This window comes from Mustela lutreola, chromosome 14 (assembly GCF_030435805.1).
Source record: "Mustela lutreola isolate mMusLut2 chromosome 14, mMusLut2.pri, whole genome shotgun sequence".
Taxonomy (NCBI): domain Eukaryota; kingdom Metazoa; phylum Chordata; class Mammalia; order Carnivora; family Mustelidae; genus Mustela; species Mustela lutreola.
In genome coordinates this window covers 49,723,362-49,746,542 of record NC_081303.1, presented here as the reverse complement: position 1 = coordinate 49,746,542, position 23,181 = coordinate 49,723,362, and the positions used below count along the sequence as shown (strand labels likewise).

At 50.7% G+C, this 23,181-nt stretch overlaps 2 protein-coding genes across 6 annotated transcripts; both read left to right on the top strand.

Moving 5' to 3' along the window:
* The first annotated feature begins 3,255 nt into the window (after positions 1–3,255).
* On the top strand, positions 3,256–16,694 carry GOLT1A (golgi transport 1A). The gene is made up of 5 exons (XM_059146601.1): positions 3,256–3,370; positions 11,950–12,041; positions 13,271–13,449; positions 15,649–15,712; positions 16,345–16,694. The coding sequence occupies exons 1-5, from the start codon at positions 3,346–3,348 to the stop codon at positions 16,381–16,383; spliced, it is 399 nt and encodes a 132-aa protein (XP_059002584.1). The 5' UTR covers positions 3,256–3,345; the 3' UTR covers positions 16,384–16,694.
* Positions 16,695–16,846: 152 nt separating this feature from the next.
* KISS1 (KiSS-1 metastasis suppressor) lies at positions 16,847–22,972 on the top strand. Of its 5 annotated transcripts, none has more exons than XM_059146599.1 (4): positions 16,847–18,250; positions 18,498–18,601; positions 18,789–20,709; positions 22,532–22,972. In XM_059146599.1, the coding sequence occupies exons 3-4, from the start codon at positions 20,607–20,609 to the stop codon at positions 22,843–22,845; spliced, it is 417 nt and encodes a 138-aa protein (XP_059002582.1). In that variant the 5' UTR covers positions 16,847–18,250; positions 18,498–18,601; positions 18,789–20,606; the 3' UTR covers positions 22,846–22,972. The 5 variants fall into 5 exon arrangements, with proteins under 5 accessions (XP_059002582.1, XP_059002578.1, XP_059002583.1 ...); XM_059146595.1 differs by having other exon boundaries at positions 16,847–18,601; positions 18,789–18,976; positions 20,569–20,709; XM_059146600.1 differs by lacking the exon at positions 18,498–18,601 and having other exon boundaries at positions 20,569–20,709.
* The last annotated feature ends 209 nt before the right edge of the window (positions 22,973–23,181 follow it).

Genomic DNA, 23,181 nt, shown 5'->3' with positions numbered 1-23,181 from the left:
CACCGCCTTGGATGAAGACCTCTCCAGGGACCTCACCCTCCAGCTCTGTGAGGTGCCCCTGCCCACCTCTGTTCCTCCAGCTCCAGCCTTCCAAGACCTACGTCGTCCTCCCTGGAGTTGCCCCATGAAGGCGCCCCTCTCCAGGACTGTGGGCTCTGTGAACAAGTCCCTTTAGGCCCAACTCCAGCAGCACCTGCCTTTGGAGAATCAGGCCCCCAGGGCCCCATCTGGGGAGAGTTCGATTCTTCCAAGCTCACAGGTGAGCTCCTTGGGGGTTGGGGAGGGGAAGTTTTGCTAACTGTTACTGTATACACCTGTGGGAGCAGTTTAGAACCACATTTGAGGGGCATCTGGGTGGTTCAGTGGGTTAAGCCTCTGCCTTCAGCTCAGGTCATGATCCCAGGGTCCTGGCATCAAGCTCCAAATTGGACTCTCTGCTCAGCAGGGAGCCTGCTTCCCTTCCTCTCTCTGTGCCTGCCTCTCTGCCTACTTGTGATCTGTCAAATAAATAAATAAAATCTTAAAAAAAAAAAAAGAACCACATTTGAGAGCAGATGTCTTTCATATAACAGCATTTAATAGTATACTATAGTATCCTAATATAGCAATACGAATAATAATACTAATTATCATAACTATACTACAAGAGTAATAACAGTGGCTCATCAGGTGCTTACTCTGTGCCTGGTACCAGTTCTGTGCATTACTCATCAGTCCTCATTCTAGCTCTGTGTGATAGGTACTAGTACCATCCAAGACACTGAGGTGCCAAAAGGGTAAATTAAAATGTCTAAGGTCTCACGAAGCTGTGATGAAGCCCAGAGCACTCAGACTTCAGAGCCCAAGCTTCTAACCAACCAACAGTTTAAATGGGCTGCGATGGGGGTGGAGGAATAATGTCCCCCTAGGGAGAATTTTGGAAATTTGCAGGGAGCTGAGATAGTTATCTCAGTGACAAGACTCAAGTGCAAAGCTCTTACTGGCAGTTAGCTGCCGCAGTGCACCGGGTAGATTTTTAAAGCAGTAACCGTCCTCTAGCCTGCATGACGTTACAACACAACTGCACGAAACCCTCTTTTGGTACACGTTGGTCATACTGCAATTCATAATAGCACTAAGAAGTTCTTCTCTGCTTCTAGGGTGGTTGATTTTTTTTTTTAAGATTTATATATTTATTTGAGTGGGGAAAGGGCAGAGGGAGACTCTCCAGCAGACACCCTGCTAAGCATGAGCCCCACTCGGAGTTCAATCTCAAGACCCTAAGATCATGACCTGAGCTGAGTCCCACGCTCAGCCGACAGAGCCACCCAGGCTCCCCTAAGCTTCTTGTTTTGTTTTGTTTTTAAATCAGTTTCATGAATACCTCGGTAAGTTACAAGACGGCCATATGGAGAAGAAACTGAAATGGAATAAAGACATTGTCTCAATTGTTGAATAAATCGCTGCACGCATTGTCTGCCTAATGTAATATACAACCTTCAAAAACTGTTTAAGAGGCTGAGCACCGTTTCAAGGCAGCAGGGTCTCACCTAGCGAGCACAGATTCACTGCAAATAGTCAATGAGAGACCCGATCGTTAAAGCCAAGATGTTTGAAATGCAGGAGATCTCATTAGACTTCCTTAATGTTTTCATAGGATCGCCATTCTTCATATTTGTTAAGTTTTTGCTGCTCAAGGACAAATGCCTGTGTCCTCAGGATTGCGTGTGCAAATGTTTCGGAACTTGCATGTTATTTCTCTACCTTCTCCACCACGGACCCAGGGCGCCCCACCCCACCCCACCCCCACCCCGCAGGCACTTGTCCTCAGGGGCTTGTATCACGTTTCTCTGTCCAATCCACCCTCCATTCCCCATTGTCATTAGGAAATACACGATCTGCAAGGCCCACAGCCACGGTTTCACCTCAACACACAACGACAGTTCAAGACCGAGATCCCTGTGTCTGTGGCATGACCGTGCTACCCTCCTCGGGCAGCAGGCGGCTGGGGAAGCTATTTTAACAATACACACAGAAGACCCTGTTCATCTGCATCCGCCGCACGCCTCTTGATTGTCTCCGCTTCGCCTTGCTATGTTATCCCTCCTTCAATTAAGGCTATTTCCCTCTTTTTATATGCAAGTACATCTGCTCTGTTATTACTTACCTAACTTCATTTCCTACGGCTCTGTCATTTTCTTGGGGTGGGGAGGGGTGGGGTGGGGTGGGTTTTATTTTGTAATATAAGGACTCTGGCTTTCTAGTTCTCTTACACGTAAGTGTATTTATTATAAGCAGGTGCAAGCAATCTGCCTGTTTCATTTACGTCTTCTCGGTAAGTCTTGCCTAAGCATTTCTACATCGACATTGTGCTCTATTATAAATTCTTTTTTCCTTCTTTATTATAATTAGTGTTTTTAAAAATGACGTGTGTAGATTGGTCATCTCATCTATGAACTCCTTTTCAGGATAGAAGGGACATTAGAAAGGGGATGCTGGCTTACGGGGTTGAGAGCCAGGGCTCTACAGTGGCAGAAAGGACATTAGGAACTATCTACCCGTCTTTTTGTAGGCCTCTAGAGGGAGGAAAGCATGCACCCGTGTCTATACAGCTGGTAGATGAACTAGAACCAGGCTTCTGGAAGCATCCAGCCCTATCCCAAGCCCAAACTCATCTTTCATCCTCCCTAGCTCAACCTCACTGTCCAAAGCTGGACACCGCTGGGGAAAAGGAGGTGGAAGCCCTTTGTGTCTAGCTTCCCTGGGGCGCATTTGCCCTTGATGTAACCCAGTTGGGCTCTCCCAGAGACAGCCAACAAGTTTTACTCCATGGCTTGCCGCCCCCTAGTGTCTAGCATGGGTACTAGCGCAAAGCAAGCGGACTTCACCGGCAGGATGAATTGAGTACTTTTCCAAAGAGAAACACGGATTCTGATTCTTCCCACATAGCCACCTCGCCCCATCAAACCAGGTAAGGAACCTGGGTAGCCCGAGATACCAGTCCCCTCTATGGTCTGAGTTTTGCGAAGGACTTGGAAGCAGCTGAACTCGACCTCAGGGCGCAGGAGTGGGGGTACCGCTGGAGGGGCTGGAGGCGTCTCCTCCTCCAGGTAGGCAGAGCAAGCGTCAGGAGCCAGTGCCCTCTGGGACTACCCAGAAGAAGGGAGCCTACAACTTTAAGCAGCCGTTTGGGTGAGGAGTTGGGAGAGGTGGGGTTTGGAGAGAGGAGGGAGTTAATGATTCACCAGAGGCTCATTTCACAATTTACCAAGGGTCAGCTTCCCTGGACCATGCCCAGGTCTGGTCCTCTCTGCTCCTCACCCCTTGGCAGCTCCGACCCGGAAGGCCCCCCAGGCAGCCAGCGGCATGATCTCCATCACCGAGTGGCAGAGTGAGTGGAGGGGCTGGTGCCATGGAGGGGGCTGGGCTGGAAGGGAGGTTCCAGGCTGGGGGGTGTGTGGAAGGGGGGCCCCCAGCGGAGACACCTCCCCTCCCAGCTGGGATCTCTCGCTGGGGAGCCTGTGAGGCGACCTCTGGAGCCAGTGGCTGGAAGCTGCTGTGCTGGCATCCTGTGCAGACAGCTGAGCTAGGACCGGGTGTGGCTCCCCGGCCTTCCAGTGAATGGGGGCTGCTCAGGACCCCCAGGTAGCCAGACGCTGGTGCCTGGGGGAAGCAGCAAGTTCACCACCCAAGCTGGTCCCTTCCCCATCAGGGTTCTGAGACCTGGGATGCTGCAAGTGTGGGCGCAGGAGGCCTCTGCCCATTAGGACATTCCCCCCCACAAACTCTCAGGGACCCTTGTGAACTTGGGGCTCTTCCTTCTTCCTCCTTTCCCTTCTCCTTCTCCTTCTTGTTCTTTTAAATTTTTAAAGTAAACTCTTCCTCAAGCATGGGGCTTGAACTCACCACCCAAGATCAAGAGTTGCTCCACAAACTGAGCCAGCCAGTGTCCCCACCTTGGGTCCCTTCTTATCAGAAACTAAACTCCACTCCTGTCCCCAAATTACTGTACCTTCACTCCTAAATATCCTTATCCTTCCCCTTCCTCTGCGGGGAGATGGCAGGGAGGTGGCCCACAGGCCTGGCAGGGCAGGGAGAACTGTGACTTAGAGCCTCTGAGCTCAGGGTCTCCTCTGTGAACTGGTGATACTATTCATTCACTGAACAAATTTGTCTCCACTATGTGCCAAGCACTGTGTCAGGCATAGAATATACAACAATATACTGAAACGGAACCGACGTGTTCCTGCGTACATGCTGCGGTGGGGAAACAGGTAATTAACGGATAAAGAAATCAGTAGGTATTGGTCAGATGGGGATGGGTCCTCCGGACAATAATGGAACAGGGTAAGCAGGCTAGGGAAAGTGAGGTAGGAGGGGTTACTCTGTTATAGAGTGTTTAGGAAAGGCTTCATTGAGAAGGTACCTTTTATACAGAGACCTATATGAAGTAAGGAGGCAAAGCTGTGCAGCGATCTGGAGGGGAAACTGTCCCAGGAGAGGGAACAGGCAGTGCAAAGGCCCTGAACCTCAAGGATGAGTATGCCCTAGGCAGATAACACATGGGAGGAAACTGCATATGCAAAGGCCCTGAGGCAGGAAGGCTCATCTTAGAAACAGTGATGAAGGGAAGGGAAAGGAAGAGGGGAGGAAGGAAGAAAAGAAAAAAGGAAGGAAGGGAGATGTGGTTAGAGTATGGTAGGTAAGGGGAATTTTGACAAGAGAGGAAGATGACCAAGCAAGCCAGGTGGGGGCCCATCAGGAAGGGTCTGCAAGCCGAGGTGTGGCTGGGAGGATGCTTTGAGTGGAAGTCCAGTGGGAAGCCGTAAAGGATCCTCCGCAGTGCACTGACAGGATCGGTTGTATGCTTTCCAAGACCCTTGACTACTGTGTGGGGAAGGACTATAGCCAAGGACTAACTGGAGAATGTTGTAGGAATCCAGGAAAGAGATGATGGTGGCTTGGAATTAAACAGTAAGCGTGGAGAGAAATGCACTGTTTTCAAGATCCTTCGGGCAAGAAGCAGCAATAAAACTTAGCTGTGGGTTACACGGGGGAGGGGTGGCAAGAGCAGGGAGTAAGACTCACGGATGGCTGTGGGGGGTGACATTCGTATTCACTTGGGGAAAACCTGGAAGGGCGCAGGGTGAAGGAAGGAAGCCTAATAACTCAGTTTGGACCTGTTGAGTTCAAGATGCCTCGGAGAGCGAAAACCAAGTGAGCAGAGATGCTAAGTCAGCAGCTGGATATGAGCTTGGCAGCTCAAAGACAGGCATGGGCTAGAAGATAAATATCGACATTGTCAGCACAGAGTGGTATTTAAAGACATGGGAATGAGTGTGAAATAGAAGGAGAAGAGAAGCGAGCTTGGGCTGAAGCCCTGGGCAACGCAAACCCCAAGAGGAAAAGAAAGAAGCAGGAGCCAGCGAAGGAGGCTGGGCTGGTGCGGTCAGAACAGCAGGATGAAAATCAAGGGTATGGTGTCGCAGAAGCCAAGAGAGGATGCTGGAAGAAGGGAGTGGCCAGCTGCTGACAGGGAGTATGGGCTCCATCCTAGGACTCTGGGATCATGACCTGAGCCCAAGGCAAACGCTTCACCGACTTAGCCACCCAGGCGTCCCTAAAAGCACCTCTTCCAGAGCCAGACAACTGGGTTCAAACCCCTGTTCTGCCAGCTCCTGGCTGTGTAGACCCCAGGCAAGGACTGAACCTCTCAGTGTTTCCATTTCTGTTTGTGAAATGGGACTAACAGTGCAGGAGGGTTTCCTACATAACCTACTTCACAGGGAGTTATGAAAATTAAATGAGTTAATACATACAAGACTGTGCCTGGCAAAGCGCACTCACTAGCATTAACGTCATCCCTGTTAATCACTGGTGTTAATCTTGAACGTGAACTGGGAGGCTCTTTCTCTTCCTGTTTCCCTCCTTCCTGTTCCTATTCCCAATTCAGTCATAACGATTCAGTCCTAAAGGCATCAGGCCCAAGGGGGAGAGGGCAGCCCAGAGCGGGTGGCAGATCCCTCACTGGCTGACAGGTGTGTGGGGACCACCGTCTGCCAGGCAGGGTGAGACCGGCACCCTAGCAGGGGTGGGGGAGGAGCTGAAGAATAACTGTCTTGGTGTGTGTGTGGGGGGGGTCCCAGCAGATGCCACCCTAATCTAGTGATGGAAGAAACATCAGCTCTGGCTGATCTCCAGCAGGGGGAGCGCTGCCCCATCTGTCTGGCTCCCAGGGTCGTTGGTGGCAGGCATTTCTGTCCCTGCCCTCTCTGCCATGCTTGCCGCCCCCGAGAACTTCAGGAGCGATCCCCGCCCTGGTTGGGAACGACTGAAATCACGAAGCTACTGGAAGCGAGAGGTAAAGGAAGGTCTACAGCTTGCGTATGAGAAACACAGTTTGCGACCCTTTTCTGGGAGCTGTTGTGTCCACAGCGCAGGGGACGCTGGAAGGCGTAGGCTGCCCCCATCACAGGAAAATTCTGGAATTGCACCAGCCCTTGATGAGGAGTGGGGCGGGTGGAAAAGTAATAATTATGCAGGCCAGTAAATCACTGTTGCCCGAGAAAAGAGGAGACAAGAATCCATGGGGGGGAACCTTGAGAAACTTCAGCTGTCTCTCCAAAATGAGTAAGAGGCTCTTCTGAAGTGTTTACAGAAGGGATATAGGGATGTTTTAACAAAATGAAATGAAAATCCAGTAAGACATTCACATTGTGTTTCCACACAAAAACATCTACCAAAGGAGATAGAGGTGAAGTGTGTATCATCGGAATTGGAATCAATGACATATATTTTTTTAATATTTTATTTATTTATTTGACAGAGGGAGAGAGATCACAAGTAGGTAGAGCAGCAGGCAGAGGGAGAGGGGGAAGCAGGCTCCCTGCTGAGCTGAGAGCCCAATGTGGGGCTCGATCCCAGGACCCTGAGATCATGACCTGGGCCGAAGGCAGAGGCTTAACCCACTGAGCCACCCAGGTGCCCTCAATGACATATTTTTATGGCGGGTATAAGCTGATCACAGAGACTTTTAAAACAGGCATAAAAACTTAAAATGCCTTTGCCATTCAGGCGCAAGAAGCAGGGTTATGGTCTTCCTCCACAATACCCTAGTGTCTACAAAATTATCAGGACAAAGTAGTTGTGCTCCTAGATCTTCAATTTATTGTCTCTGAGGATAAAAAAATCAAAAAACAAAAAACAACCCTCTCCCCCACAAAAACCCCATGTAGCATGGAAAGACAGTGCAACCTTTGTGATGACCCAAAGAGACAATATCCTCTGCTCAGTGTTCTGGGCTCTTAAGAAATGTAACTCAAACAGGTGTTCCTGGGAAGTAGACATAGGAAACCAATCTGTTTAGATCACAGAGGTTTGTCAGAAACAGGAGGCATCAGCCATGAGTAGAAGATGGATTCTGGGCAGCTGGACAACGTGTTGAGAGAGAGGATGTGGCCCATGGGTCCTAACAAAATCCAGCTCGGCCAAAAGGAGACCCAGTGATACTGGCATTTTTCTGTACTATGAGTTAAGTGAGATATTGATCTGTAATCTGAATGTTAAATCTCCTATGTATATGTTAAATCTCATATATATAATCTGAATGTTAAATCTCATATATATATGTATATATATATATATGTATATATGAGATTTATATGAAGAATATATATATATATATATATATATATATATATATTTCTTAAGAATTTATTTTTAAGTAATCTCTGCACCAAACATGGGACTCAAGCTCATGACCCTGAGATCAAGAGTCACACACTTGGGTGGTACTTGGGTGGCTTAGTGGGTTAAGCCTCTGCCTTTGGCTCAGGTCATGATCCCAGGGTCCTGGGATCGAGCCCTGCATCGGGCTTTCTGCTCAGCAGGGAGACTGCTTCTCTGCCTATTTGTGATCTCTGTCTGTCAAATAAATAAATAAAATCTTTAAAAAAAAAAAAAAAAAAAGAGTCACACGCTCTACTGACTGAGGGAGCCAGCACCCCTAATCTTATCTCTGTATTTTTAATGATTCTTTCAAAGAAGTCCTTTGGCCTTATTTCAATACTGACACTGATCATAAACCTCCTAGGATCTTATGGAAACAGTGAAAAATGACCAGAAGGTAATGGGGTTGTTTCATTTTCCTTCTGTTGTAAACAGAACTTAGCCAGTAAGTCAAGTCTCAAAGATTTTGTTTTTGTCTTATTTTTACAGTTCTGCTTCTGAACAACCAGACTTTTAACAGTTTTTTACAACTATCCCTAAAAGCATGGCAATAATAACAATTTCATAGGTATTGTGAGGACCAATACTAAGATGTTCGTTAACGAGTCCAGTACAATTTTTCTATTTAAAAATAACCCATATGTTCCCTTTAAAAAAATGAAGCCAACTTCAATTTCTAAAAATTAAGCTGTTTTTTAAAGTTTATTTGTTTAGTAATCTCTACACCCAGTGTGGGGCTCGAACTCACAACCCCAAGGTCAAGAGTCACACATTCCACTGACTGAGCCAGCCAGGTACTCTTAAAAATTAAGCCATTTAAAAAAAAAAAAAAGATTTTATTTATTTTCCAGAGAGAAAGAAATCACAAGTAGGCAGAGAGGCAGGCAGAGAGAGAGGGGAAAGCAGGCTCCCCACTGAGCAGAGAGCCTGATACAGGGCTCGATCCCATGACCCTGAGATCATGACCTGAGCTGAAGGCAGAGGCTTAACCCACTGTACCAACCAGATGCCCCTCAAAAATTAAGCCATGTTTAATAAAGTCATACATGTTGCAGTTTAAAAAGACACTCTTGCCATATCCCCATCTACCGTGTAATTTACAATAAAAAGAAAATAAAGCATTCTAGCTATATGAAGTAAATAAAGTTGCAAGACTACACAATGTAAACTTGAAGTAGTACAATATCATCAGTAATTTTTTTTGAAGAAGGCAACAGAGTTCCATTTATAATACCATCAAAAAGGATAAAATATTTAGAAACAAACTTAATCAAGGAGGCAAAAGACTTACTGAAAACCACTAAATGTTCCTGGAGAAAATTTTAAAAGACACAAATAGACATCCTGTGTTTATGGATTATAAGATTTCATATTGTTAAGATATCAATATTACCCAAAGCAATCTACAGATTCAGTGTGATTTCTGCCAAAATCCCAATGGCATTTTTTGTGGAAATAGAAAAATCCATTATAAAATGCATATGGAACCTCAAGGGATCTCAAATAGTGAAAGCAATCTTAAAAGAGAAGAACAAAATTGGAGATTTCACACTTCGTGATTTCAAAACTTATTACAAAGCTACAGTGATCAGAACAGTGTGGGACTAGCATAGAGACAGACACATAGACCAAGTGGGTAGAATAGAAAGCCCAGAAGTAGACCCAGGCAAAGATAGTCAAATGAGTTTCAACAAGTGTGCCACAACCATTTGGTGGGGAAATGGCAGTCTCTTCAATAAATGATGCTGGGCAAACTGGATATCTACACGCAAAAGAATTAAGTTGAACCTGTACATTACACCGTCTGAAAAAATAAACTCAAAATTTATCTTAACTCAAAGCAAGAGCTAAAACTATAAAGCTTTTAAAGAATACTTAAGAGAGAATCTTCACAACACTGAAATTGACAATGATTTCTTGGATTAGATACCAAAAATATAGGCAACTAAGGAAGAAGTAGTTAATTGGAATATATCAAAATCGAAAACTTCCCTGCATCAGAGGACACAATCAACACAGTGAAAAGGCAACCTATGGGATGGACGAAAATATTTGCAAATCATGTATCTGACGAGGGACTAATATCCATAATATATAAAGAACACCTACAACTCAATAACTGCAACAAAACCCCCAAACGACCATTAAAATGGGCAAAGGACTTCAATTGGCATTTCTCTTAAGATATACAGATGGCCAACAAGTTCATGAAAAGATGCTCAACATCACTCATCATCAGGGAAACGCAAATCAAAACCACAGTGAGATGCCACTCATACCCATTAAGATGTATGCTATCAAAAAACAAACAAACAAACAAACCCAGAAAATAACAAGTGTTGGTGAGGATGTGAAGAAATCAGAACCCTTGTGCCCTGCTAGTGGGAATGTAACTGGGGCAGCTATCCTGGAAAATAGTGTGGAGGGCCCTCAGAAACTTAAAAATAGAACCCCTATATCATCCAACAATTCCACTTCTGGATATGTGTCCAAAGGAAGTGGAGGCAGAATCTTGAAAAGATTCATTCACCCATGTCACAGCAGCATTATTTACTCTAGCCAAAAAGTGGAAGCTATCCAAGTTCCACCCACAGATGAACAGGTAAATGAAATGCATTATAAACATACAATAACATTTTTAATTAATTAATTTATTTGACAGAGAGAGACACAGCGAGAGTGAGCACACAAGCAGAGGGAGTAGGAGAGGGAGACGCAGGTCTCCTGCCAAGCAGGGAGCCCGACCCAGGGCCCGATCCCAGGACCCTGGGACCAAGACCCGGAGCCGAAGGCAGATGCGTAATGAATGATCCTCCCAGCCACACAACATGTGATGAATTATTATTCAGCTTAGAAAGGGGGAACTTCTGACACCTGCTACAGCCTGGATGAACCTGGAGGCCACTATGCTAAGTGAAATTAGCCAGTCACATGAAAACACTGTGTCATTTCTCAGATGAGCTTCCTAGAGGAGTCAGAATGATAGAAAGTAGAGTGGTGGTTGCAAGGGGTTGGGGAAGGGAGAATGAGGAGCCAGTGTTTAATGGGGACAGAGTTTCAGTTTTGTAAGACGAGAGTCCTGGAAACGGATGACAGTGATGCTTCCACGACGTGAATATGCCTCACGCCATTGGGTGTACACTTAAAGTTGTTCAGATGCTAAATTTGATGTGTATTTTATCACAATTTAGGGGGAGTTTCATTCAATTAAAAAATGAGCAATACAATGAATTGTTATTTGTTGATTATCAGAGTAGCAAAGATAAGTAAAAATTAACAATTTTGCGTGATGCAGAAGAAGGTTTCAGAAAAGCAACTTCACATCCTGTTATTGTTACAACTCTTCCTGAGGGAAGCAATGTGGAAAAAAAAAAATTATCAGAACGTCAGAGATGTAGCCCTTGACCAAACAGGGGGTCCCTAATATCCTGCCCTTCTGCCCTTGGGCTCACTGGCTATCAGCCAACTCCTGCAGCTTCCGAGATTGCCCTGAGACATAAAACAAAAACACACAGTACAGGGTAGAGTGGAGTGCTGTCAGTGTGGGTCCAACCTGGTGCAGAGCTGCCCAGTTGTGGGACTGACGTTAGAGAAAGCCCAGGGGCGTGGAGGGGTGAGTACCCGAGGTGCAGCAGCGGGAGGGAAGGTGCAGAATGGGACAGCAAGCCCTGGCTAGGGTGTAGACTCCCAGGTGAGCACATTTCTTTTGTTTTTCCAATCCAGTGTGAGAGGTCATCTCCTGACAGCTGGAGGATAGGGACAGTTAGAGAAGGAAGCACACAGTGTGAAGAGTTATCTAGGAGGGCAAACCTGTTGAGAAATCAAGCAAGACAGCTGTGTCTAAGCATCCGTGGCTCCCAGGTGCAGGAGGACAGGATAGGAGGGACCCAACCCTGACCATGACCCAGCTCATGCAGCATTTGCAAGTAAAGGGAAGCTGAAGAGAGAAAGCAGCTAGGACAGTGCAAGTGACCTAGCAGAGCCGTGGTGAGGACAGAATGCCCCGAGTACAGAACTGACCAGCAGTGCGCAGGCGCTAAACGTAAATCTGTACCTTTCCCTTCCCTTCCTGTCCTATCATTCCCCGCAAGCACGGAAACTGAGATCCCTGGGTGAAAATGGAGCCACCCCAACCCCCACTCCTCAGAGAGCAACTGTCCAGTGGCAATGGGGGAAACTTCCACCACCCCATCCTGAACCCCCCCAAAGCCCATCCTACCCCAACCTGCTTGCCCATTGCAGAGATTGGTGTGGGTACCACCAGCTTTGGCGTCTTCTTCATCCTCTTTGGGATACTGCTGTACTTTGATTCGGTGCTCCTGGCCTTCGGAAATGTGAGTTCCCCAGCCTGTGTACCTCCCCCACCAACCTACCTGAGGTCTCTCTTGCCTGGAAGGTCAGCCCCAAGTTCATTCAGATCGTGCCCATCCGGGGGTCAGCACCATCAAGCCCAGGTAGGTGAGGGGGCCGGGAGATGCACAGCGAGGTGTGACAGAGCATCTTAGGACCTGGATTCTTGTGGCAAGCTCTGGGTGAGGCCCTGCAGCTACCAAGATGCATCAGCCACTGTCCTTGCCATCAGGATCCCCCTGGTCTAGCAATAGAGACATAACCTGCACATCTGTAACTGGGAAGGAAGGCAGGGGCAGCCATAAAGTCGTAGTGAGATGAGCACATTGAATATAAAACAAGGTACCTGGAGGAAAGAAAGCACACCCAACTGTAGAGGGATGAAAAGGAATTTGGAGGGCGCCTGGGTGGCTCAGTGGGTTAAGCCACTGCCTTCAGCTCAGGTCATGATCTCAGGGTCCTAGGATCGAGTCCCGCATCGGGCTCTTTGCTCAGCAGAGAGCCTGCTTCCTCCTCTCTCTCTCTCTGCCTGCCTCTCTGCCTACTTGTGATCTCTCTCTGTCAAATAAATAAATAAAATCTTTAAAAAAAAAAAAAAAAGAAAAGAAAAGGAATTTGGAAAGGAAATGGGTGTGAAGGGGGGTGACGCACTTCCAGGCAAATGAACAGGCAGAGAAAAGGCATGGAGAGGGGAGAGAGGACATGGAACATGCTGGAGGAAAGCCAGAGGGTTAAATCTGATGGACACCTGGGAACTCCTAATGGATCTATTAGGAGCCAAGCTGAAGACAGTGGGCCAGAGAGTGGAGCCCCGGTGGTTCCGTGCGACTCCGGGTCTGGCTGCCTACGCCTCAGGGCTCACTTCCATAAAATGGAGAAACTCTATCTATGCCGCCTTCCTTTCGAGGTGTGATGAGAAATGAAGTCATATACAAAGAAGCACTTGGGATCCAAGAATTGGGTGAGCAGCCGGAGACCAAGGTTCTCCTTGTCCATCTACCTGTCTCTGGGCAGCTCTGTTCCCCACAGGCAGAAAGGACCCAAGGCTCTGGGAGTTTGCCAGTTTGCGGGGTCACCCTCTCTGAAGGGTTCCTCCTTGAAGAGTTAGCAAGTCCTGCCCCATGTCTGGTGGGGGGGCGCCAGGCCTGACCCCTGACTCCCAGGGGGGATTGGTGGGTTTGCTCTCATGCTTCTCTCCCTCCCTCCCCCACAGCTGCTCTTCCTGACCGGCCTCTTGTTCATCATCGGCTTGAGGAAGACATTTTCTTTCTTCTTCCAGAGGCACAAGCTCAAAGGGACCAGCTTCTTCCTGGGGGGTGTGGTCATTGTGCTGCTGCGCTGGCCCCTCCTGGGCATGGTCCTGGAGACCTACGGATTCCTTAGCCTCTTCAAGTGAGTACAGGTCTCCTTCCCCTGGAGGAGCCTACTAGGGCCTCTGAGTAGCTGAGATCACCCCTCACCAGGTCTGGGCAGGACGACCGGCAGGGTGTGCAGAAGCTGGGACTTTATCCTGCAGGTGGGAGTCGTGGAAGACCTGAAAAGGCAGGAGGGGCATCAGGCAGACACTGTCCAAGACATCCTACTCCAAATTGGAGGGATCGGACCCCCCCCCCCATCCACAAACATTGAGCACCTACCACATGCCTGGTACTGTGCCTTCCCCTAAGGAGGAGACACAGGGCCTGTTTTCAAGTTCAGCAATCCAGCAGAGAGGAAAGGCAGTGAACTAGCATCTCCCCGGCCCTTCATATGCCCCAAGCACGCTCACTATCATCATTGCACTTTGACGTCCTTATGACCCGCTGTAGGCCTACTCTCTGCAGATAAGGAAGCCAGCTCAGAGAGGCTGCCTCCTGCCCAAGGTCTCACAGATAGTGTGCAGAGTTTCTGGACTGGACCCAGCTGGGCCTGGCTGTCGGCCCCACATCCCTCGGCCTGGCCTGCTGACAAGTGAATCGGAAGTCAGCAGGTGTGTGACCACTGCCTGGGCCAAGGGAGGTGTCCTGGAGGAAGCAAGACCCGGGACAGGGCCTGAGGACAGGCAGGCTTTACAAGGAGACTGGAGGGTGTTTACAGAGAAGGAAGGAACGGGTACTGAGGAAGGAGAGGCGAGGAAGGGAAGACTCCCAGTGTCTCTGGGGACCAGGATGACGGGGACCGGAAGAAGCATGGCTTATGGAATCATGGGAAGGAGCCAGGGTCAGGACCCCGGGCTCTCCTATGGCCTTCCGCTTGCTCACCGCACCCTTGAAAACACCTTGATGAGCCCAAATGCCCCAGACCTCTTAGACATCTTATAAAGTGGTTTCAAAGACATAAATTTTCTCACACACACTCTGCCATTCACTTACTTAATGCTCAAATATGTCATCATTCAGTCATTTATTCAAATAGTCAGAAATGTCAAAAGTACCTACTGCGTGCCAAATCCAGAGCTAGGTGTGGGGCTGTGGGGCTGAACCAGGAGAAGCTTCCCGGGGAACTCGCAGCCTAGTTGAGAAGACAAGTTCTGACAACAGGGACTGTCTTCTGAGGGTTTAGAAGCATGAGCAGGGCCCCCACAGAGTCTGTAGTGTGAACCAACAGTAAAGCTTGACAGGGTTCCCTGTCAACAGCACTGCTGGGGGAGAAAACCAAAATGGGAGCTACATGGGATGTTGGCAATGCCGGGGAACCTCAGGGAAATGAAGCCCAAGGAAAGGAAGTAGCCAGAATTCAAATTTCTAACCCCCTCACCTCTGCACACACACACGGCTCCCTCCGCATGCCGACCTCAGTGCCTCCGAGCCCATTGAACGATCCCATACATGTGCCCGGCCAAGCCTTGCCAGGGCAGGTCCAAAAAGAGTTGGGGGGGCCGAGAACAAAGGGTGGCTCCACGCATGCCTGGACGAGGGGGACAGTCTGCGCGAGAGCTGCTCCAGCAGCCGCCTGTGTCTGGAGCCCAGGAGACCGGTAGCCGGCGGTCCACACCCAGTCCAGGGAGACAAAGACAGTCACAGTCCTACACAGGAAAGCTTCCCCAACATTTCTTCATGTAAGGCCCTATGACATAAATACTATTCTTATTAATGCCGTTTACAGCTGCAAACTGAGATTCAGAGACGTTAAGGAATTTGCCCAAGTTTATATGGCACCAGGAAGTGGCAGAGCCAAGATTTGAACCCAAGGAGCCTGACTCCGGGCCCTTTATTCTTTTTTTTTTCTTTTTTTTAAAGATTTTATTTATTTGTTTGACAGACAGAGATCACAAGCAGGCAGAGAGACAGGCAGAGAGAGAGGAGGAAGCAGGCTCCCCGCTGAGCAGAGAGCCCGATGCGGGGCTCGATCCCAGGACCCCGAGATCATGACCCGAGCCGAAGGCAGAGGCCTAACCCACTGAGCCACCCAGGCATCCCTGGGCCCTTTATTCTTAAGCTCTCCACGTGGTTGTCTCCCTAAAACCAGAGATGCGGATCCAAGCCTGCTCCCAGAGCCCAGGGGCCCACTTTCTTGGGAACCAAAGCTGGAGCCTCTGGGTGGACCTCAGCCTGGACCACTCCCCTGGCCCCCAAGGCCGTCGCTGACCCCCTCCTCACCCTCTGTTCCTAGGGGCTTTTTCCCTGTCATCTTTGGCTTCCTGGGCAATGCCTCCAACATCCCCTTTCTGAGCGCGGTAAGTGGATAACGCACGGGCTTTGGGGTGGACTGGGGGTCCCAGATGAGACTGCTGTCCCCACGGGGCAGACCCTTCCCCCATCTCCCCTCAAGCCCCTTTCCCCAGGTTGGCCAGCCTCAGCATCCCTTCCCATCCCCACACCGACTCCGTCCAACAGGAGCAGCGGAGGGGAGTGGGCCGGAGCATTGAGCCTGAGGCCTGGGTAGAGAGGAAGGTGGCTTTTCATGGCTCCTTATTAGAGCCAAAGAAACATATTCAGAGAGTCTAGGTGATGCAGCCAGAAAGTGCCAGAGATTTCTGGAGAGCTGGCGGAGTCAGCTCCAGGCATGGAGGGGATGCATGACAGCCAATGACAGCAGCAGCACGTGGCAGATTCTACTGTCTCCTTGGGGCAGGCAGGGGACAGTCAGCCACTGCCCCCCCCCTTTCTCTAAAGCATATTTTCTGACAGAACAGGAGCTCCCTGAGAAGCTCAGGGAGGCCCTGCAGCCAGCTGGCTCATCCCCGTGGCCCCCCTCTTCCTATCTGCACTTGGCTCTGTTCCCAGCTCTAAAGGCCCACTCCACAAAGATAGAAATGGAGTGTGCTCCTTGCTCTTTGTCTGAAGTAATGATTCTTGGCTCCCACAGCTGTTCCAGAGGCTTCAGGGCACCAGATCAATGGTCTGAACAACAGAGATGAGCTCCTTGAACTTGGATCCTTCATTGAGGGGGCTGAAAAGGAACTGGGGCCCGCCCCCACCCTGCACTGGCTCATCTCCTGTCTCATACCCAGAGCTCTCCAAGTCCAGAAGGAAGGACGGAGTTGAATGAATGACCTCAGATCCCCAAGTCAGCTCACAAAGCTGTTGACGCAGTTGGGAGCAGAGATCCAGGGGGTCCCCCATGGAGACCGGACTGGGGCTGGTATCACAGACCGGCCCATATTTATGGGAGGAAAGCAAAGATTAAATCCCCAAGCTGTGTGTCTGAAACTCAAAGTCACTGTCTCTAGCCTGTCGGGTCCAGTTTCTGACTCAGGGCAGGCCGATGCACAGCATTCCTCGGAGTGAGGGGCAGGCCTGCTCTCGGAGGCTATCATTTTTATCCTGGTGGTTAACAGTCCTAATGAGTGAGATAATATGTTTGCAAACCCCTGTTAGCAGCAGGCATCAGACAAGTGTTGAGTATTAATCCCACACGCTGGTGGGAAATGCTACTCAGCCATTAATTAGGCGGACGTGGGCAGAGCACACCCACCAGATAGCCCCGGTGCTGAGAGAGCTTCCTGTCTGAGGGTGACGATATGGCCCCTGCCTTTGGAGAGCCCCCGTCTGATGGAAGAGACATTCTCTGTCCTGGGAAGCACCTCGGCCCAGGGTAAAGAGTGTTCTTGCAGGCCTGGGAAGGAGACAAGAGTGCCTCGCAACGCGTACATTTACTAACCGTCTGTGAGGGTCCTTGGTGTCTATACTGAGCTATACTGAGCACGGGAGCGGGAAGCCCGTGGCTGCCTTAGGAACAAGGTACGTGGTGATCACAAAGCAGCGTGACCGTGAGACGTGCAGGGGTCCCTGGAGAAGCAGCATCAGGGGCTGTACCTGGAGGTCAGCTCTCTGGGTTTCCTGGGCACATCCCACGGACATGCAGCTTCTAGAGCTGCCACTTGATTTTACTTTCTTAGCCTCCTAGGTCAGACTGTGCCTTTCTCTCCCTTCCGCCCCCTTCATTACGCTGCCTTCGTACTGGGTGCTCTTGTGGCTCTTGTCTGGAGGGCACGAGCCCCCCTTCTCTTCCCCCTCAGATTATCTATTTCCAAGTCATTTGGGGGCAGAATGGGTCTCCAGCTAAGTGGGTCTGGGGCGAAGGGAGTGAGGAGGATGGAAGGACCAGTGAGAATCAGAAAGCCAGCCTTGGAGGGCTTCTGGAGGAGGAGAAAGAGGCTGATTTCAGTCATGAGAGCCAGGCTGTGGGAGGCATAAACGCTGGGCTCTCTGACGGGTCCGAGGGGGAGGAGGAGGCAGAGGTGGGCCTATGCCTGGACACGTCACCTTGGGCTTTATAAAACGGACGTGATCAGGCCACTGCTGAGCCCGGCTCCCCTCTCTGTGGGTATTCACCCTCCCAAGTAGCGCCTGGAGACCTCACTGAGCTCCGACCCCACCGAACAGAGCTGAGGTAGGTGCATGGGGTGGGGTGGGGGGCAGAGGGCATCCACACTTGGAGAAGGGTCTGTCCAGCCCCAGTGAGGATCTCCAGGGAGGAGCAGGAATTTCCTTCTAAGACTGACAAACCTATCCCAGGCAGGCAAAAGGGGGTGCTGATCTTTCCTGATTATCACATTGGCCAGATGATTCTGGGGATGTCTCCGTGAATACCCTGACTCACGTTTATGAAACCAGGACCTTGGGGATCCCTTACCGTGGAAGGAATAAAGATAGTGAGTGAGCTCTGGCTGGGATGAGAGGCCACAGAAGCATTTGGAGGGAGCTGGGGAACCCCTCGGGGCTCAGGAGTCCATAGGACTCCTCCAAGCAGTTCTCCCAACGTATGGATGGTGAGTACAAATCAAACCAAAGCCCCCAGCCACTGTGCTCGCCCCCTACACTGAGAACCGGGGGTTATCCCAGGAAGGAAGCCACCTCACTTCAAAAGCTCTCCCACCACGCCCAGAATCTATTACCCACTTCGTTAAAAGCCTGCGGTAGGGGCACAAAAATTGTCCACAGCTGGTCAGCCTCTCTGTCCCCGTGAAAGGTGATGGTTCTTTTCCAAACAATTCAACTCTACCACGTATGTTAAAGGCTTCTGTGCTGGGAAAAGAACTGAGAGGAGTGTGTGTGCGCGCACGCGCGCGCGCATTCTCACCTGGCCAGGTGGTGATATCAACGAGGAGGAGGTGCTACAGGTGGGAGGAGCTTGGGCACGGCCTGCCCACCCACCACCTTCCCCACTCACCACCCTGCTTCTGCAGAGCGGCCAAAATGCTTCATCTAAAATGCAACACACATGCCCCCCTCGGGCTCTGCCGACTCTGGAATAAAGCCCCCCTGAGCCCCTCCTCCAGCCTCACCACTGTCTTTCCTCCCGAAAAGCTCCGGTGCTCCCGGCCCTAGCGGGACTGTGGGACAGCTCCCGCGCCCCCTGCTGGAAATGCCTGCCTTACTCCTGTATTCAAGCCGCCGATCCGAGCTTCTTCAGAAACTCAGCTCCGGAGCGCCCCCTGTGGCAAAGCCGCCGCCCTGCTCCGGGATGAGCTCCAAGGGCTCCCCCAGCTCCCTGGGTACCCACACCCCCCCTATCATTTCTGGTGTCATTTTGAAATGGTCGGCTAAGAGGACTCAATTTCTTAAGCTAGATCTTGGGGAGGGGCTGGAAACGAGCAACCCTGTGTCTTAGCACACCTGTGACCACCACCCCCCAGCACCTAGAAGAGCGCCCAGCTGGTGCTGTGATGAGGAATGATCTCTGCACTAACGTGGACTGGGCACACGCACAGCCTAAAGCGATAAAAGAAATGGGTTTACACTGCTCTAATGATCTGATCCTGCCTCTTTAGAGCACGTGGAGAAAGCCTTGTCTGGCTTTCAGAGCATCCCAGAATCAAAGTCCGTAAGGAAAGGCAACCGAAGGGATAGTCGGTGACCAGCCTGATGCAATGCTCTTTTTAACAGAGAAGCAGTATGGTCCAGAGATGGGAATAACTTGCTCACGCCCCACAGGGAGTGGGGCAGAGCTGGGGCCAGGCTTCATGTTCTAGATCCCACTTCAGCAGTCTTCCTCTCTGCCCCGTGCCCAGGTCCTGGAGAGGAATGGGGGGTGGGGCAAGATCAAAAGTATGGACAGGGCTGAGCAGACCATTAGCAGCCCTGGGCACCTGTGATAGTACCGCCCCTCCCACTCGCCACGCCCCCCAGACCACTGAGGCTCCAGTCAACACCCTTTTTGTCAGCCTTTGGACCTGCCTCCCCATCAGTTTGTCTTTACTCATGTTATGTTTGTTGGACAATCTCAGTGCCGGATGACTTTTTCTTTTTTTTAATATTTTATTTGACAGACAGAGATTACAAGTAGGCAGAGAGGCAGGCAGAGAGAGAGAGGAGGAAGCAGGCTCCCCACTGAACAGAGAGACCGATGCGGGGCTCGATCCCAGGACCCTGGGATCATGACCTGAGCCGAAGGCAGAGGCTTTAACCCACTGAGCCACCCAGGCGCCCCCGATGACTTTTTCAAAGGCAGCTCAACCTGAGAGCTGGAAGGGCTGGGGTGGGGGCGGGGCCTGAGAGGGAAGGTAAAAGGGACCTAGTGAGGGCTGGGTTCGCAGCTCCCATCTGAGCGGCCAAAATCACGAGGTCAGTTCAATTCCTATCATCTTGGAGCCCATGAAGAATAGAATAAGAAGACAATTGACCTGCTGAATCAGGGAAAGTTTTTTCTCTTCCTTGTATTATGGACAATAAGACAATTTAGTGACAGTCCTCAAGGCTTATGTGAAGGGCTAGGAGGGAGAACAAGATGATTTCCTCTTTCTTCCTTTTTTCTTGAAAAATGAAAGGAATGGAGCCTCTTGCAGCAGGAGGGAGCTGGGCCAGGTTCTGGAAAGTGCAATCTCACAGGAGAGTTGGGCACAGGAAGTCCAGGATGTATCCAGAGCCCTGCACAGAGCTCCCAGGCTCCAGAAAATGTCTGGACCTCAGCGCGCTCCACTCAGTGGAGCTCCTTGCCTTGCTTGACTTCATCGCTCCCTCCTCACCCCTACACACTGCCCCCTCACTCTCGGGCTCTCCTCTTCGCTTCACGTTGGGCTCTGTCCCCAACACCCAGCCCACAAAACCATGCACCTGGCTTAGTCCCCTCCCCCTTCCTCTGTCTCAGCCTCAGGACACTGACAGGACCTGGGCCTCCTCACCACGATGAACTCACTGGTCTCTTGGCAGCTGATGCTTTTCCTCTGTGCCACTGTCTTCAGAGAAACATTTGAAAAGGAGGCACCCATGGAGAACCCTGGACTGACAGGTATGCATTGTCTGGGAGGAAAGGGAGGAGTTGTTGCAAAGGAGAGGGAGGCTAGTCTATTGATGTGAGTTTCACACTGCATTTAATGGAAACCTAAGACTAACCCATGCAACGTATTTGGGGACCCCATTAATCTTGCAAGTAAGGGATGGCTTACTACTCTGGGCATCCGTGGGCCCCCCTAGGTTCAGGTGCTTGTTAACCACTGAGCTCCTTCGTGGTCTTCTCCCACTGTGTGCTCTGCTCTACACCAGCCACCTGTCTGAGCAGATCCATTGGGGAGGAATTTACTAGGCAAGTTTCTTTCATCAGTGATCTCGGGCCCTTTGTGGGGAGTTGGGGCGGGGGGGGGGGGAAGACTTAAACAAAAGGACAGATCCTTACTACCTGTCAACCTTATGAGTCCATGTGCAGCTGATTAGCTGGAGAAACTGAGGCCCAAAGATAAAGAAGCCTCCCCAAAGTCAACCAAATGCCACAGCATCCCAGCAGGTGCAAGAGCTGCCAACAATGTGTTTCTGAGGGGCACAAGCCGGTCCCCGAGACAGAAGTTGTGGGTTTAACACCGCTTGGGGGACAGTTTCCTGGGCAAACTAGCACGGGGCTTAGCCTCTCTGGCCCACAGTTCTGCTATGGAACTCGGAGCGTACCCTCTACACACCGGATACCATCCAGCCTGGAAGATAGCCCAGAGCAAAGAGGGTATGGCCCTGTGCCGGGGAGGAGGGGGTCCTTGGCCAACAGTGTCTTTTCTCCGGGATCAGGTATTCTTTCTGGCTGAGCGAGGGTCCCCCACAGAATAACCCTCCCACAGCCCCAGGGACATTGACCTGTTGGCTCTTTTCGGCAAATGGCTTTAGGTGAGGCCAGAAACAGTAGAGCCTGAGCAGTAATCCTACCACAGGGATGATGGGTTTAGCCAGGAAGGAAGCCGTCATCTCTCCCGGGGCCTCAGCCAGGCCTGAAGCAAGTCAGGAGGGGCTTTCTAGAAAGATGAGCATTAACTCTGAACCACACCCACACTCCTCTTCAAAGTATGCCAAGGCATTGAGGAGCAGGGCCCAAAGCCAATGAACCCCCCCCCCCCAACACACACCCACTCACACACCAAGCCTCATTTCCACTAATCTCGTGCCACTATTGGCTGGGGTTCTTGTCTGCTCGGAGCTAGCGGCACTATTTTCCTGCCAAAAATTAGAGTGAACTTAACAAGCCTTTTGCATGTGAAGTGGGTTCCAAATTAGCCTTGTTAGCCTTCAGCGTGAAGGGGAGAGATTATACAGACAGTGGGAGAGGTGAGCAGGTCAAGGTGACCCAAATCATTTCCCATTCTTCAGGGAGTCTTCCTGGAGCTTAATAGGGGTCAGAGTAATTGGGGAGGGCTATGGGGCACAGTGGTCCTAGTTCTGCTCTCATTTCTGTAACTACAAGCTGTTCATTCACTTTTATATATTTAATAAGCATCTGAGACCCTACTGCAGGCACGTGGCCCCGGCAGGGAGCCGAGAGCGGCAATGCTGAGTGTCCAGCAAATACTGCAGCCTTATTTCCAAGCTCTACCACGTTTGCTTCCAAAAAGGAAATAATTTAATATAAGAGATGTTTAAGATCATCCTGGAAAACCTTTGAAACCGAAGCTGTGTAGAAAGAGAGAGGAGCCATCCGAGCTGAGACGGCAGGGCCCTGCCTTGCCTTGCGCTCTGGGTTCCTAGAGGTCAAGGAAAGAAAGGCAAGCACAAGTTAGGGACGTGACCCGGTGTTCCAAAGCCGTCTCACCCGGGCGCTGGCCTCACCGCATCCTCTCTCTGTGGCTCTGTCCTAGGCCATCGGCTCGGACCCCAGGCCCTCCTGGCCCCGTGGGAGCAGAGCCAGCGGTGTGCGGAGAGGAAGGCAGCCGGGGCTCAGTCCAGCCCGCGGGCGGCTTCGCTGTGCCCGCCTCCCGAGAGCCCCGCGGGGCCCCAGCGGCGGGGCCTGTGCGCCCCCCGCAGCCGCCTGATCCCCGCCCCCCGGGGCTCAGTGCTGGTGCAGCGGGAAAAGGATCTGTCCGCCTACAACTGGAACTCCTTCGGCCTGCGCTACGGCAAGCGGCAGACTGCGCCCCCCGCGAAACTGGGCGGGGGCGCCTGGCGTGGCTGAGCGCGGGGTGCAGGTGGAGGGGCCGTGAACTTCAAACCCGGCCTAGGGAACCGGGCTTGCGGGGTTGGTGGGCAGGTAGAGCAGTGGGAAGGGGACTGGAGTTTCCGTCCGGAAGTAATAAAGGGAAAACTGCCGACACACCGACACACCGAGTGATTTGTGGTTAATTCCTGCGAGCAGCACAGATGAGATTGTTTTCCTTCTCTCCTCACTTGGATCTTTTGCTGATTGTAAGATAGCTTTTCGCGTTATCAAGCACAGATAACAGTGCTTTTCGAACTAGAGACTCAAAAGACCAGATTTTTTTTTTCCCCCAGTTTGGGGCAGAGCGATACT

What these genes read in the sequence shown, in the direction of transcription:
- KISS1 (XM_059146600.1), top strand. Translation starts at nt 20,607, where the DNA reads ATGAACTCACTGGTCTCTTGGCAGCTGATGCTTTTCCTCTGTGCCACT. An exon ending in GGAGAACCCTGGACTGACAG is followed by an intron (nt 20,710 to 22,531) that starts GTATGCATTGTC and finishes GCTCTGTCCTAG; the next exon opens with GCCATCGGCTCGGACCCCAG.
- GOLT1A (XM_059146601.1), top strand. Translation starts at nt 3,346, where the DNA reads ATGATCTCCATCACCGAGTGGCAGA. An exon ending in TGCTCCTGGCCTTCGGAAAT is followed by an intron (nt 12,042 to 13,270) that starts GTGAGTTCCCCA and finishes CCTCCCCCACAG; the next exon opens with CTGCTCTTCCTGACCGGCCT. An exon ending in GGATTCCTTAGCCTCTTCAA is followed by an intron (nt 13,450 to 15,648) that starts GTGAGTACAGGT and finishes CTCTGTTCCTAG; the next exon opens with GGGCTTTTTCCCTGTCATCT.